At 45.2% G+C, this 16047-nt stretch overlaps 1 protein-coding gene across 3 annotated transcripts; it reads left to right on the plus strand.

The window, feature by feature from the left end:
* Positions 1 to 436: 436 nt before the first annotated feature.
* Positions 437 to 15231, plus strand: LOC140722607 (uncharacterized). Of its 3 annotated transcripts, XM_073037314.1 has the most exons (4): positions 437 to 714; positions 2132 to 2399; positions 7490 to 7617; positions 11348 to 15231. In XM_073037314.1, exon 4 carries the CDS (start codon positions 11515 to 11517, stop codon positions 13786 to 13788), a length of 2274 nt encoding a protein of 757 aa, XP_072893415.1. In that variant the 5' UTR covers positions 437 to 714; positions 2132 to 2399; positions 7490 to 7617; positions 11348 to 11514; the 3' UTR covers positions 13789 to 15231. The 3 variants fall into 3 exon arrangements, with proteins under 3 accessions (XP_072893415.1, XP_072893416.1, XP_072893417.1); XM_073037315.1 differs by lacking the exon at positions 7490 to 7617; XM_073037316.1 differs by lacking the exons at positions 437 to 714; positions 2132 to 2399; positions 7490 to 7617 and adding an exon at positions 10800 to 11066.
* The last annotated feature ends 816 nt before the right edge of the window (positions 15232 to 16047 follow it).

Below are 16047 nucleotides of genomic sequence, written 5' to 3' on the forward strand. Positions count from 1 at the left end.
CTTAAATTATCCTGATTATGAATCTCAACAAATGACCCAGCCAGTAACACAACCTTCCCTGTTTCAGTAACAATCATTTTGCCCTCATTAATCAACACTGGAATATTATGATCCCCACAAATCCCCCCATTTTCTAAATCATATCCTAAACAATTCCAAGTTTGATATCCCTTCCAATATTATCTCCATATAACCTCCAGTAAATCACCTACTTCCTCACCACGGCCTTTGCCCTTTTATTGTTAATAATGTAACTCGGAGACTGATGCACCATCACATAAAAACTCACATTTCTCCCAATTTGCTTCCTGTCCCGTTATAAATCCAAATCCAAACTCATAAAGACAGGAAGGCTGACTGACGTTCACATAAACTAATCACCCTCTGAGTTCCCATTTGAGCGACAGGCACTACACCCAATAACAGCAGGGGTCAGTGTTACGTCTGAGATACGATAGGCTGGAGGAAATCGGCCCATGATCAGCCCCTCCTCTTCCGCTCCATCGCCATGGCGGAGATCAGCGATTCGCTTCTGTCGGTGTGGCCGGCCTCGGCGCCCACAAGGACGGGTGTGATTCCCCTTCGCGCCTCGGTGGGTCTGTTTCGGTGACGTCTGTGGTGGCTGACGAAACATGCTTCGACAGGGAGCGAGAGAGGACCAATGACTACAACTCCCAGAAGGCCCCACTGATGACGTTGTGGTGTTGTTCAGGGGTAAGGTATCAAAGCAAAATGGAGGAAAATGTAATGCATTACGTTTTCTGTACTGTGTGGAGCCTTCAATAAAAAATTAAATTAAAAGAGAGATTCCAGCGAGAAATAGATAGAACATAGAACAATACAGCACAGTACAGGCCCTTCGGCCCACAATGTTGTGCCGACCCTTAAACTCTGCCTCCCTAAATTTACATTCCTCCATATTCCTGTCTAATAGTCTCTTAAACTTCACTAGTGTATCTGCCTCCACCATTGACTCGGGCAGTGCATTCCACACACCAACCACTCTCTTGAGTATAAAATCTTCCTCTAATATCCCACTTGAACTTCCCTCCCCTTACCTTAAAGCCATGTCCTCTTGTATTGAGCAGTGGTACCCTGGGGAAGAGGCGCTGGCCGTCCACTCTATCCATTCCCCTTAATATCAACTATACCTCTATCATTTCTCCTCTCATCCTCCTTCTCTCCAGAGAGTAAAGCCCTGGCTCCCTTAATCTCTGATCATAATCCATACTCTCTAAACCAGGCAGCATTCTGGTAAATCTCCTCTGTACCCTTTCCAATGCTTCCACATCCTTCTTTTTGTGAGGTGACCAGAACTGGACAGAGTACTCCAAGTTTGGCCCAACCAGAGTTTTATAAAGCTGCATCATTACATCGCGACTCTTAAACTCTGTCCCTCGACTTATGAAAGATAACACCCCATAAGCTTTCTTAACTACTCTGTCTACCTGTGAGGCAACTTTCAGGGATCTGTGGACATGAGCCCCAGATCCCTCTTCTCCTCCACACTTCCAAGCATCCTGCCATTTACTTTGTACTCTGCCTTGGAGTTTGTCCTTCCAAAGTGTACCACCTCACCCTTCTCCAGGTTGAACTCTATCTGCCTCTTCTCAGCCCACTCCTGCATCCTATCAATGTCTCTCTGCAATCTTTGACAATCCTCTGCAATATCCACAACACCACCAACCTTTGTGTCTTCTACAAACTTGCCAACCCATCCTTCTACCCCCACATCCAGGTCATTAATAAAAATCACGAAAGGTAGGGGTCTCGGAACTGATCCTTGTGGGACACCACTAGTCACAACCTTCCAATCCGAATGTACTCCCTCCACCACAACTCTCTGCTTTCTGCAGGCAAGCCAATTCTGAATCCACCTGGTCAAACATCCCTGGATCCCATGCCTTCTGACATTCTGAATAAGCCTACCGTGTGGAACCTTATCAAATGCATTACTAAAATCCATGTAGATCACATCCACTGCATTACCCTCATCTATATGCCTGCTCACCTCTTAAAAGAGGCTTGTTAGACACGATTTGCCCTTCAGAAAGCCATGCTGACTGTCACTGATCAGACCATGATTCTCTAAATGCCAATAAATCCTATCTTTGTGAATCTTTTCCAACAGCTTTCCCACCACAGATGTAAGGATCAATGGTCTATAATTATCCAGACTATCCCTACGACCCTTTTTGAACAAGGGGACAACATTCGCCTCCCTCCAATCCTCCGGGACCATTCCCATGGACAATGAGGACATAATGATCCTAGCCAGAGGCTCAGCAATCTATTTCCTCGCCTCGGATGCAGAACTGGGAAGTGGCAGATGGAGTTCAACACAGATGAAGAGGTTCATTTCTGCAGGTCAAATTTGAACACAGAATATAATATTAATGGTAAGACTCTTGGTAGTGTGGAGGGTCAGACAGATCTTCGGGTCCATGTCCATACGAAACTCAAAGCTGCTGTGGAAGTTGACAGTGTTGTTAGGAAGACGTCTGGTGTGATGGCCTTCATCAACCATGGGATTGAGTTCAAGGGCTGTGAGGTGATGTTGAAGCTATATTTCTCCTAACCTGTACATACGTAACTGTACCCCAACACGGCAGGGCTGTGGGCTTAGTTGGACCCCACTTGGGAGTCCTGTGTTCAGTTCTGGTGGCCTCACTACAGGAAGGATGTGGATACTATAGAGAGTGTAGAGTAGATTTACAAGGATGTTGCTCTTGGATTGGAGAGCATGCCTTATGAGAATAGATTGAGTGCAGGCCTTTCCTTCTTGGAGCGACGGAGGATGAGAGGTGACCTGATAGAGGTGTATAAGATGATGAGAGGCTTTGACCACGTGGATAGCCAGAGGCATTTTTCCAGGCTTGAAGTGACTAACACGAGGGGACGTAGTTTTAAGCTGCTTGGAAGTCGGTACCGAGGGAATGTCAGGGGTAAGTTTCTTACACAGAGAGTGGTGGGTGCATGGAATGCACTGCCTGCAGTGATGGTGGAGGTGGATACAATAGGATATTTTAAGAGACTCTTAGATAGGTTCATGGAGCTTAGAAACATAGAGGGATATACGATTAGGAAATCCTAGGCAGTCTCTAGAGTAGGTTACATGGTCGGTACAACATTGTGGGCTGAAGAGCCTGTAATGTGCTGTAGATTTCTGTGTTCTGTGTCAAAGGCAGGCAGAGGGATTAGTTTAAATGGACAGGAGGACAGCATGGAAAGGTTGGGCCGAAGGGCCTGTTTTAGTGCCGTAAGGGAGGGGTTCTGTCCCAACCATCGACTCTATTCCCCTCAACAGATGCTGCCTGACTTGACAACGTTCTTGAAAAGTTGCATTCAGTTCCGCTTAGAATTCTGTACAAAGGATGTTTTGTGCTGGAAGAGTGCAGAGGAGATTCATCATGATTGAGGGGGCTTGTGTTCATAAGTCCATAAGGCATAGAAACAGAATTAGGCCATTCAGCCCATTGAGTCAGCCACCTTCCCATCATGGCTGATCCCAGATCGCACTCAATTCCAAATATCTGACCTCCTGCCATATCCTTTGATGCCCTGACCAATCAGGAAACGGTCAACTGCCGTCTTGAATATACCCACACACTCGGCCTCCACCGCAGTCTGTGGCAGAGCATTCCACAGATCCAATACACCTTGGCTAATAAAAAAAAAATCCTGCTTACCTCTGTTTGAAAAGGTGGCCCCTCAACTTTGTGGCTGTGCCCCACCACAGTAAATACCTTCTCCACATCCACCTTATCCAGTCCTTTCAACATTCGGTAGGTTTCAATGAGATGCCCCCGCATTTTTCTGAGTTCCAGTGAGCACAGGGTCAAAGCTGCCAAGTGCTGCTCATATTTTAACCCCTTTGTTACCAAAATCATCTTTCTGAACTTCCTCTGGACTCTCTCCAATGACAACACATCCTGTCTGAGATGTGGGGCCCAACACTGTTGACAATACTCCAAGTGTGGCCTGACTAGTGTCTTATAAAGCCTCAGCATTATCTCTTTGCTGTTATATTCATGGGGCGAGATTGGACTGTGTTGATCTACAGGGGGATCTTGGAATCCGAGTTCATAACTCCCAGATAGTGGTTCCATTATCAGGCAGTTATGTTGCAGTTGTATAAATCTCTAGTTTAACCACATCTGGAGAATTGCATTCGAATACAGGAATAAGGCGAAGGTTTTGGATGGTGAGTGGAAGAGGCTTAACAGGATGCTGCCTGGATAAAGTGAGACCGGACAATCTCGGGGAATTTTCTCCGGAGTGGCAGAGGCTGAGGGAGGTCTGACAGACGTTTACAGGAATGTGAGAGACACAGACAGAGTAGACCGCCGGGATTTTTTCTCTGAGGAGGAAATGTCCAATGCCAGTGGGCATGCACTTCAGGAGAAAGGGGGAACACATCCTCATTGGTCCTTTTTGCACTATTGAAGTATTTTGTAATTTAGTGCATTTTGTATCTTTTCTCTGGATAGCTGCTGTTGGGGAAAAAACAATTAGAAAAGACAATGACGTTAAAAACCTGACTCAGGATGTTTAAAGGAGATTTGCGTTTCAAGTTTTGTTTTTCATTCCCATAGTGGTTGGTGTCTGGAGTGAATATCGGGTGGTGGTGGAGGCAGATGTGATAGAGGTTATTAGATACCACGTGAATGTGAGGAGAATGGAGGGATGTGTTCCTTGTGTAGGCAGAAGGGATTGGTTTAGTAAGGCATGAAGTGTCCAGTTCAATTGGTTCAGAACAACACAGTGAGCAGAAGGGCCTGTTCAAGGACAAGTACAGCAAGCAGAGCAGGTAAACTGGATAAAGTGATCCCACTCAGAGAACAGACTGTGACGTCAGTGGATATATGCCGGCATCACAGTTCTCTCACCAAAGATACTTCACTGCTGGATAAAATGAAGTTTGTGATGTTTATAACCGATGTGATGAATTGTACTGATCAGACATCTCATCCTACTGAGGAAATTAAAATTATTGTGAAAGCTGCAGAAAGGTATCTCGGTGTAACTGGTGTTATGTGGTAAGCTGTAAATGAAGCTCTGATTTGTGGGGGTTTCTGCATCCCAGTCTACTTGTGAAGATATGTAATGGGATTGAAATATTGAAGTAAAATGCAAGAAGCCTGATTTTACATGGGCAACACTTTTAGCAGTTTATTTCTGATTTGTCAGATTCTGCCGATGTTATATCTGTTCAGGAAACCTGCACGTTTTAAATTTTATTCCTGTGCAGGATTATATTGTCATTTGGCTTGTCAGGTTAGTTGGTAGAGGGGTGGTGTTGTCAGTTTTATAAGGAAAGGGGCAGAGTATAGCGTTGTGAATGGGAATAAAATGTATCATGAACTTGTAGAAAATCTTGATTCAACAGGTATGTGTAATTTTCATTTGTGAAAATATTAACTTTCTGAATCGTATTTGGAGGTTTGGCCATCTACTTTTCTCATGGAAAATGGTTGTAGTAGTTCCCATTCTAAAACCTGGATCTCCCCGTCTGATCCTCCTTCTTGTAGGCCAATATCATTAAGGTCTCATTTATGTAAACTTGTGGAATGTATGGTAATTGGGTGTTTGAATTATATTTTTGATAAAAGAGGTAATTTCACGTTTTATCAGAGGGGAGTTTGGAACGGTAGAATAAGACCATAAGACAAAGGAGCAGAAGTCGGTCATTCGGCCCATCGAGTCTGCTCTGCCATTTTATCATGAGCTGATCCATTTTCCCATTTAGTCCCACTCCGCCGCCTTCTCACCATAACCTTTGATATCCTGGCTACTCAAATACCCAGCAATCTCTGCCTTAAATAACATTGGAATCAGTTTGGGTTTGGAAGATCATATTAGGAACGTACAGTTAAATAAAGATGTTGTAATAGCAATATTTGTGATATTGAAAAGGCAAATAATATTTATTGACGGATGGACTTTTGATTAATTTTTGGAACTGCAATTGAGAGGGCTATTGTACAATTTTTTTCTGATTGTTTCTATTTGTACGTCTTGTAAAGGTATGGGTGGGCAAGTATGACATTGAATTCATTTTTATATTTGGAAGATGGTATTAGTAAAGCCAGTTAAATATAGATGTTGTAACAGCGGTATTTTTACTATTCAAAAGGCAGATGGTATTTATGGAAGGAAAGAATTTTTATGAAATTGTGGAAATGAGGATGGAGGGGCTATTATCTAACTTTGAGTTGTTTTAATTGAACGTTTTGTGTCAGGTATGGGTGGGAAAGTTATATTCAGGTTGTTATGAGATAGAGACTGGAATCCCACAGGCAGTATTTATTATTTTATATTATAATTAATAATATTTTTCTTTGAGACAGGTTTTGGAGTGTATAAATCCCTATATGCAGATGATGGAGGTTTATGGATCAGAGGTAGAAATTTCAATTTTTCTGTATATAGGATGCATTCGCAATTAATGAGGTCGAAAAGTTGGCAAATAGATGGGACAAGTTATGTGTTTTACAGACAGGATTAATGAACCTGCACTTGCTTGGAAATGATAGGAACTAATATGGTCAAACTCCTTAAAAGGTGTCAGTGGTAAGATTTCCAGGCATGTGGATGGATAATAAGCTGACATGGAAGCACTGGATCAGAAAATAATTGATAAACATTAAATATTCTCAGTTATCCCTGCGGATATTCTAGGGTGTTACATGAAAGTATTTGTTGACCAATATCATTTGTTCAATTGGATCTGTTCTTGATTATAGTTGTGGTTTATAGATCAGCTTCAGCTTCAACTTTATTTTGTTTGGGTGTGATACAAGCACAGGCTTTGAGATTGTGTTGTGGTGCAGTCAGGTCGTCCCCTGTTTCGGCTTTACTGGCTGAAATTATGGAGTTTGAATTTAATGTTAACATACTGGATTAATTTAAGGGGGAAGAAATGAGTTGCTGGTAAAGGTGTGTTGGAGGACTGTTGGGAACTTCACAAGAAGAGTGTTTTTAGTTTTCGTTGCCTGGGTTCTTATCATGCTTGAAATATGTGTTTGTTGGGTTGTGCAAAATGTCCCACAGTAGTGTTCTTGGTAACCCCACCTTGTTTCTTTCAATGCCTTTAGTTGAGTATAGGATACATGATTTAATGAAGTCTAACAATTCTGTTCTGCCTGAGAATTTGTTGGTTCAGTGTACATTAAGGAAATTATTGAGAAAGTTTAACAATTTTCCAGAGGATCAAAATATAATTTAACTGGGATTGTTGATGTTGCTGTGTTATGCGTGAATTATTGGTAATGATAAAGAAACGACCTACCAGATATTTATCAGCATTTACAACAGAATCGCTTGTCATCATTTCGTGCTTACAGTGGGTGGAGGAATTTTTTTCCCTGCAAAGTTGTAATTCGCTCAGATTCCCTTTCGGTTTTGAAGAGTCTTAAAACAGGTCTCATTCTCACAGTAGGTCAGATTTACTGCTGGAAACTCATCAAACATTGTTTCATATTCAAAGGACTGGATTCGAGGTGTGCTCTGATTTGGGGTGCATGAAGACACGGTGAGCAGTCGGGTTCTGAGGAGTCGGTGGACCAGAGGGATCTGTGAACACAGATTCATAATTACTTGAAAGTGGCGTCACAGGTAGATAGCGTCGAAATGAGAGGTTTTGGCACATTGGACTTCATAAATCAAAGTACTGAGTACAGGAGATGGGATGTTATGTTGAAGTTGTATAAGACGTTGGTCAGGCCTAATCTGAAGTATTGTGTGTAGTTTTTGTTACCTGCCTGAAGGAAAATTATCAACAAAATAGAAAGAGTGCAGAGAAAATTTACAATACGTTTGCTGGGACTTGAGGACTCGAGCTTTAGGAAAAGCTGAGGACTTTATTCCCTTTAATGTTGGAAAATGAAGGGGGATTTCGCAGATTTGTACAAAATTATGAGTGTTGTTGACAGGGTAAATGCAGGCAGGATTTTTCCTCTGAGGTTGGGTGAGATGGGAACTGGAGGTCGCAGTTTAAGGGTGGAAGGTGAAATATTTCAGAGGAATCTGAATGAGATTTCCTTAACTCAGAGGGTGGAGAGGGTGTGGGAAGAGCTGTCAGTGGAAGTTATGGATTTCATTGTAGAAAAGTTTGGATCAGTACATAGACGGGAGGGGTATTGAGGGCCATGGTCCAGCTGCGGTGATGGGACTCGGTAGAATAACAATTCGGTACGGACTAAATGGGAAAAAGGGTTTGTTTGTTTGTTATAGTGCCCTTTGACTCCAAATAAAGTGTCGATAGGGAATTGGTTGGGAATGTTGTCGGGAAGCAAACGATGTGCTTTCAGGATTTCCTGCTGGGGACAGAAGCGAATTGATACTGGATATCCATGGTCAAAGTGTGGCGATCAGAGCCAGGGATTGTAAAGTTGTAAAATATCTCTTTCGTCCTCTTTGGCTCAAACTCTCCCCACTCTCCTGCCCCCATTTTCACCCCTTCCCACTTTTGCCACCTCTGCTTTCCCGTTCCCTCACCGTCTCTTTCTCTCCATCTCTTGTCTCCCACTCCCTCATTCTTTCTCTTCCTCCTCTCCCCTCACCTATTTTCCTCTCTTCCACACACTCTCTCTCTCTCCTCTCTTCATCCGTTCCCTTCCCCACTGACGCACCCTTGTCCTCAGCACATTCCTCCCTGCCCTATCCACTCACTCACTCACCTTCTTCTCTCCCTTTATTGTCTCTTTCTCCCTTACTACCCAACGCTTCACCTGCCTCTCGCCTTCTCCCCAGTTCCTCCATTACTGCAGCTCGTTTTCCCGGCCACCCTCCCGTCCCCACATCCCCCACCCCGCACTGTGATGACGGTTGACTCGCACAGTGAATTGTCTGATGTTGTGTCATTCTTCGTTGTTTGGACAGTGACAATGTTCTCTCAGAGATGAAGGCTTGTGGTTTCCGGGAGAGGCCAGTTTGTTCCCTTTCTGTGTGCTACAGAATAGGCGGGGGAGGGGAGTGTGGAGGAGAGAGGAGAGAAAGAGAGAGAGAGAGACTAAATATATATAGCCTCAATCTCTTTCTCCCTGTCCTCCTCTCTTCATCCGTTCTCATCCACACTGCCCCACTCTTTCCTCCACACATTCCTCCCTAATCTTCCGCATTTTCTGTCGCCTGTTTCCCCGCCATCCACCCGTCCCCACATCCCCCACCCCACACTGTGATGACAGTTGACTCGCACAGTGAATTATAGATGTTGTGTAATTCTTCGTTGTTCGGAAAGCAGCAATGTTCTCTCAGAAGCCGAAGGGGTGTGGTTTCCGGGAGAGGCCAATTTGTTCCCTTTCTGTGTGCTGCAGAATAGGCGGGGGAGGGGATGTGAAGTAGACGGGATAGCCGTGTGTTCTCAGTAGCTACGCCGTCACGACAAAGACTGAGCGCTGTCTGCGAGCTGGTCTCTGATACAAACACACACAGACACACAAACACACACAGACACATACGGGGACACATATGAACACACAGAGATTCAGACATACAGAAATACTTTAAAAATAAATGCAGTTTGCATTTTGAACGTTTTAAGATGGATGTCGCTATTTTGTGAACTGTTTGAAATGATTCTTGCTCTGGGATAATCTAGTGTGCTTGTGGGGATGTCAGCGGGTTTGGGGGTTCACATGGAAATGGGTCTGCACATTGATTTGCGGATGTGCGAAGGTTTCAGGGTATGTTGGTGAATATGGATTTTGGAGTGTCGGTGAATTTGGGGGTCACACTGCTTTGGGCATTTGAGGGTGCACGGGGATTTGGGAGTATTCAGGGCTGCACACAGATTTGGATGTCTCAGCGGATTTGGGGTTGCAGTCGGATTTGGGGGTGTAATGAATCTTAGGACCTTTTCATTTATAGATACTTCAGGAACAAATGCACTTTGAAATTTGAACTTTGATCTTGCCATTAGGTTTGAGGTGGAGACAGCTGTTTTGTGAAGTTTTTGAAATCATTCTTGCTCTGTGATAATCTAATGTGCATGTGGGATGTCAGCGGGGTTGGGGTGCGCACGGATCTGGGTATGTTGGTGGATTTGGGAGTGCCGGCAGGTTTGGGGTGCGCACGGATCTGGGTATGTTGGTGGATTTGGGAGTGTCGGCAGGTTTGGGGTGCGCACGGATCTGGGTATGTAGGTGGATTTGGGAGTGTTGGCAGGTTTGGGGTGCGCACGGATCTGGGTATGTAGGTGGATTTGGGAGTGCCGGCAGGTTTGGGGTGCGCACGGATCTGGGTATGTAGGTGGATTTGGGAGTGCCGGCAGGTTTGGGGTGCGCACGGATCTGGGTATGTAGGTGGATTTGGGAGTGCCGGCAGGTTTGGGGTGCGCACGGATCTGGGTATGTAGGTGGATTTGGGAGTGCCGGCAGGTTTGGGGTGCGCACGGATCTGGGTATGAGGGTGGATTTGGGAGTGCCGGCAGGTTTGGGGTGCGCACAGATCTGGGTATGTAGGTGGATTTGGGAGTGCCGGCAGGTTTGGAGTGCGCACGGATCTGGGTATGTAGGTGGATTTGGGAGTGCCGGCAGGTTTGGGGTGAGCACAGATCTGGGTATGTGGGTGGATTTGGGAGTGCCGGCAGGTTTGGGGTGCGCACGGATCTGGGTATGTAGGTGGATTTGGGAGTGCCGGCAGGTTTGGGGTGCGCACGGATCTGGGTATGAGGGTGGATTTGGGAGTGCCGGCAGGTTTGGGGTGCGCACGGATCTGGGTATGTAGGTGGATTTGGGAGTGCCGGCAGGTTTGGGGTGCGCACGGATTTGTCGATGCACACTGATTTGGGGGTGAACACTGTGTGCTGCCTTTATGGCAGTTATTTAGTTTATAATATTTTCGCGTAGTAATTTGTTAGCATTTTTAGTTAAAGTTAGGATTGTTTAAATCAATTGATTTGTCTGTAATACATCGCGGCTGCGATGACGTCACATCCGGGTTCGCCGCGTCTTGTGGGGAATTACCGGTTTGAGATTCACGCAAGGGTGGGGGTCACTCACATGTGCGACCATAACGCTGACTAGGGTCTCTCTATGCACCAAAGACACAGTGAAAGCAACGCTGTAAGTCATTAGATAATCGGTATTTTGAGTTAAAATGTTAACGCCGATTCTGTTAAAAGTAACGACGGTCGGTAAGGTTTACCTTTTCGTCAGTTAAAGAGTCGGGATAGTTTGTATTGAAGTGTATCTAAAGCAGCCAATGGAGCAGCTAGATTCTGACTGTATGCTGCACTTTAATGTAATGTAGTTATTGTAGTTTTACCTTTGCAAGTATTCACAATGTAAACGTGATATTTAGAAGGGAACAAACACTGTACCAATCTTGTATTGTTTTTCAACAGTTTTCACCATGCGTTAATGTGAAGAGTGAACAGTAAATGGTTAATCTTACTGCGGTCTCGTTTGCATTGATTCTGGTTTATCTCGACGTTTACCTCGGCGTTACTTCACACCCGAGCGAGAAGGTTACAGTGAAAAAGCGGCATTATCAGGTGTTTAAAGTGCAGCCATGTCAACCCGATCCAGCATCAAGTCGTTGTCAAAGTCATCGTCATCCTGCGACAGGGGCAGTAGGGCATCAAGTAAGGCCACCCAAGCAAGAGCGAAAGCAGAAGCCGCCAAGGTGCGAGCGCGCTTTGCCAAAGAAGAATTAGAAGTAAAGATGAAAGCGGCTGCCAGAGAAGCCGAAAACCAGAAGGAAAAGGCTGCCAGAGAAGCCGAAGCGGCCGCCAGAGAAGCCGAAAACCAGAAGGAAAAGGCCGCCAGAGAAGCCGAAGCGGCTGCCAGAGAAGCCGAAAACGAATTGGAAAGGAAAAGGGTAGAGGCACGGTTAGAAGCGCTGAAGCTAGAACGAGAAGCAGCAGCTGCCGAGGTGGAAGCAGAGTTAATAGAAGACGCCGAAGAAATGCATGATCCGAAGGACGGAAAATCTACCTCAGAAAAGATCGGATTGGAACGTACAAGGAACTATGTCCAATCTCAAATGGAATGGAAGACTCTTTCTTCCTCTCCTTACTTATTCGATAACGTCCCACTTCACGAGGAGTCTTGGAGAGGCCCGACGGCATCACGTCCATCCGAGGAAGATAATTTACCCTCGCAACTCCGCGATGAATCCAGGAATGAAAGGGCTCACGACAAGTACTTCTCGACACCGAACTTACCGGATTTGGGGAGAAGAGAGGCAAAGACTGAGTCCAGACCAGCAAATCCCATAACAGATGTACGCCCTCAGTCATGTACCTGTGGACATGTTCCCTCAGCCCGCACGCCACTTGCAGACGAATCCGCAGCACGGTATTTCGCACGACGGGATCTCGTCACTTCAGGACTATACCAGTTCGACGATAAACCTGAAAATTACCGTGCATGGTACTCCACTTTCACCAACGCTATCGACGGATTCCAGCTCAGAGCAACCCAGGAGTTGGATCTTATGGCAAAATGGCTGGGAAAAGAATCATGCGAACAGGTGAGACGCATGCGTTCAGTGTACATCAACAAACCCGAGCTAGCATTGAAGAAAACATGGGAGAGACTTCAGGAGGGCTACGGAGCCCCCGAAATTATTGAGGCGGCGCTATGCCAACGTTTGGGAAATTTTCCTAAGGTGTCAGCCAAGGACCACACCAAGCTAAGAGAATTTGGAGATTTACTCATGGAGATTCAAGGCGCCAAAGAAGATGGCCACTCAGCTGGTCTAGTATACCTAGACACTCCAACCGGGATTAGACAACTCGTGGACAAACTTCCATTTGGGCTGCAGGACAGGTGGTTGTCCGTTGCCTCAGATTACAAGGAAGAACACGAAGGTCAATTCCCTCCCTTCGAGTATTTCACCAGGTTCGTGTGCAAGGAGGCGAAGAAGCGAAACGATCCTAGCCTCATAGGTCCAGGAAGCAGTACAATTTACACCAAGCCAGATAAATCCACTTCGAATAATTCCAACATTACTAAACCAGTCTCAGCGCTTAAGACTGAAGTCCTTACAACTAACAACGACTCTAGCAAGAATTGTTCATTGCATAACAAACCCCACCCCCTCAAAAGATGCAGAACGTTTAGGGAAAAACCCCTTGAAGAGAAGAAGGCCCTCCTCGAGGAGAAAGGAATATGCTTTAGATGCTGTTCCTCGACCTCTCACTGTGCGAGAGAGTGTACGATCGCCGTGAAGTGCCTGGAATGTGATAGCACTAATCACGACTGGGCCATGCATCCTGGCCCGTCACCGCAAACCGACAACGCTCCTTCACCCCCACAACAGGACGGCGGGGAGGGAGAAGCTCACTCCAGGACAACTGTTGTCAGCTCGAGCTGTACGGAAGTTTGCGGTCAAGCTCTGGCAAGCCGTTCTTGTTCAAAGATCTGTCTCACTAAGGTGTACCCTAAGGGAGCCAAAGACAAGGCCATCAAAGCCTACGTAATTCTGGACGATCAGAGCAACCGCTCGCTAGTCAGTCCAAAGTTCTTTAACTTGTTCAGCATTGAGAGTGAGCAGTTCCCATACTACCTTAGAACTTGCTCAGGCAACATGAAAACTTACGGAAGGAGGGCCGAAGGCTTCCAGATCGAGTCCCTGGATGGTAAAGTCCTCATCTGTCTCCCCCCACTCGTAGAGTGCGAGAAAATCTTGAATAACCGCACTGAGATCCCGACGCCAAGTGCGGTGCTACACCAACCACATCTCCACCACATCGCCAAACACATCCCAGAGCTGGATCCAGAAGCAGAAATACTCCTGCTATTAGGGAGGGATGTTCTCCGGGTACACAAGGTTAGGTAGCAGGTCAATGGACCACACGACGCCCCCTTTGCCCAACGCCTGGATCTGGGCTGGGTGGTGATAGGAGAGGTGTGCCCTGGCAACATACACAAATCAACGGTTAACACACTCAAGACCAATGTGCTAGAGAGTAGCCGCCATATGATTCTTCAACACCGCACAAGTTCCATGTGCGTCCAGGAAGCACCACAAGGCTTTAACAAGCGCAAAGTAACTGACGAGACGCTGGGTCAGTCTGTCTTTGCTCAAAAGGAGCATGATAATAAACTCGCTCCATCGGCTCAAGACGCCATCATCTTAAAAACGGAGGACACCAAGGTCTTCAGAGACAAAGCAAATAGTGGGGTCGCCCCACTACCTTTCAGAGAACCACGCCAGTGCTTGCCAAACAACAAAGAGCAGGCAGTCAAGCGGTTCACACCCTTGCAAAAAACCACGAAAAGGAGACCTGAGATGCAGCAAAGCATCCGATCGACCCACGAGGTACTGGGCACACCAATGGCAGAGGTCACAGCCATTATGAATGCACGACCACTCCTACCCGTGTCTTCTGACCCGGAAAACCCCTTCATACTGTCGCCATCAATGCTCCTTACGCAGAAGGCAGGAGCTGCCCCTCCACCAGGGGACTTCTCCGATAAGGACCTGTACACAAAGCAATGGAGAAGGGACCTTCAGGTTGGAGATTTAGTCCTGCTCAAGGACAAGCAAATCGCCGGCAACTGCTGGCCAATGGCCAGAATCACTGCCACATTCCCTAGTAGGGATGGACATGTCAGGGAAGTCGAGTTGAAAACTACCGACCAAGGCAATGTGACAATTTACCAAAGGCCCGTTACAGAAGTCATTCTACTTCTACCTAATGACTGATTTAGAGACTGAAGTTTGTATTATGTTCATTGTGACCTTACGAAGGTCAAGCGGGGAGTGTGCTGCCTTTATGGCAGTTATTTAGTTTATAATATTTTCGCATAGTAATTTGTTAGCATTTTTTAGTTAAAGTTAGGATTGTTTAAATCAATTGATTTGTCTGTAATACATCGCGGCTGCGATGACGTCACATCCGGGTTCGCCGCGTCTTGTGGGGAATTACCGGTTTGAGATTCACGCAAGGGTGGGGGTCACTCACATGTGCGACCATAACGCTGACTAGGGTCTCTCTATGCACCAAAGACACAGTGAAAGCAACGCTGTAAGTCATTAGATAATCGGTATTTTGAGTTAAAATGTTAACGCCGATTCTGTTAAAAGTAACGACGGTCGGTAAGGTTTACCTTTTCGTCAGTTAAAGAGTCGGGATAGTTTGTATTGAAGTGTATCTAAAGCAGCCAATGGAGCAGCTAGATTCTGACTGTATGCTGCACTTTAATGTAATGTAGTTATTGTAGTTTTACCTTTGCAAGTATTCACAATGTAAATGTGATATTTAGAAGGGAACAAACACTGTACCAATCTTGTATTGTTTTTCAACAGTTTTCACCATGCGTTAATGTGAAGAGTGAACAGTAAATGGTTAATCTTACTGCGGTCTCGTTTGCATTGATTCTGGTTTATCTCGACGTTTACCTCGGCGTTACTTCACACCCGAGCGAGAACGTTACAGTGATTAAGGGGATCTATATTTTTTTGCAGATTTATTTATTTTTATTATCATTTATTTTGTGATGGTCGATTGATGACTTTTGAAGAGTTAATTAGAAAATATTCTCTCATACACACTTTCTGCAATATCTTCAGGTTAGAAATTTTTTACAAAAATAATTATCTGAGTTTCCATATATGCAAGAATCTGATTTGTTGCATACTATTTTGAATATGAATCCTTTAGTAAGAGGTTCCATTGGTAGAATTTATAATTTATTTTTAATACATTAATACAAAAAGATAATCTCCCACCTAAGGTTTATACATGATAGAAATATTCGTTGTTTCAGACGTGATAGAGGGGGAGGGATGAAAGGGGGAGGAGGGGCATTACTAGTCAGGGAAAATATCACAGCTATGCGTAGACAGGACAGCCCGGAGGGCTTGTCTACAGAGGCCATATGGGTGGAGCTGAGGAACAGGAAAGGTGTGACCACACTAATAGGGGTGTATTATAGACCGCCCAATAGTCAGAGAGAATTGGAAGAGCAAATCTGTATAAAGATAGTAGACCAATGTAAGAAAAGGAAGTTGTAATAGGGGATTTTAACTTTCCACATATTGACTGGGACTCCCAAACTGTAATAGGGCTAGATGGCTTGGAGTTTGTGAAAT

Source organism: Hemitrygon akajei, unplaced genomic scaffold, assembly GCF_048418815.1.
Source record: "Hemitrygon akajei unplaced genomic scaffold, sHemAka1.3 Scf000081, whole genome shotgun sequence".
Taxonomy (NCBI): Eukaryota; Metazoa; Chordata; class Chondrichthyes; order Myliobatiformes; family Dasyatidae; genus Hemitrygon; species Hemitrygon akajei.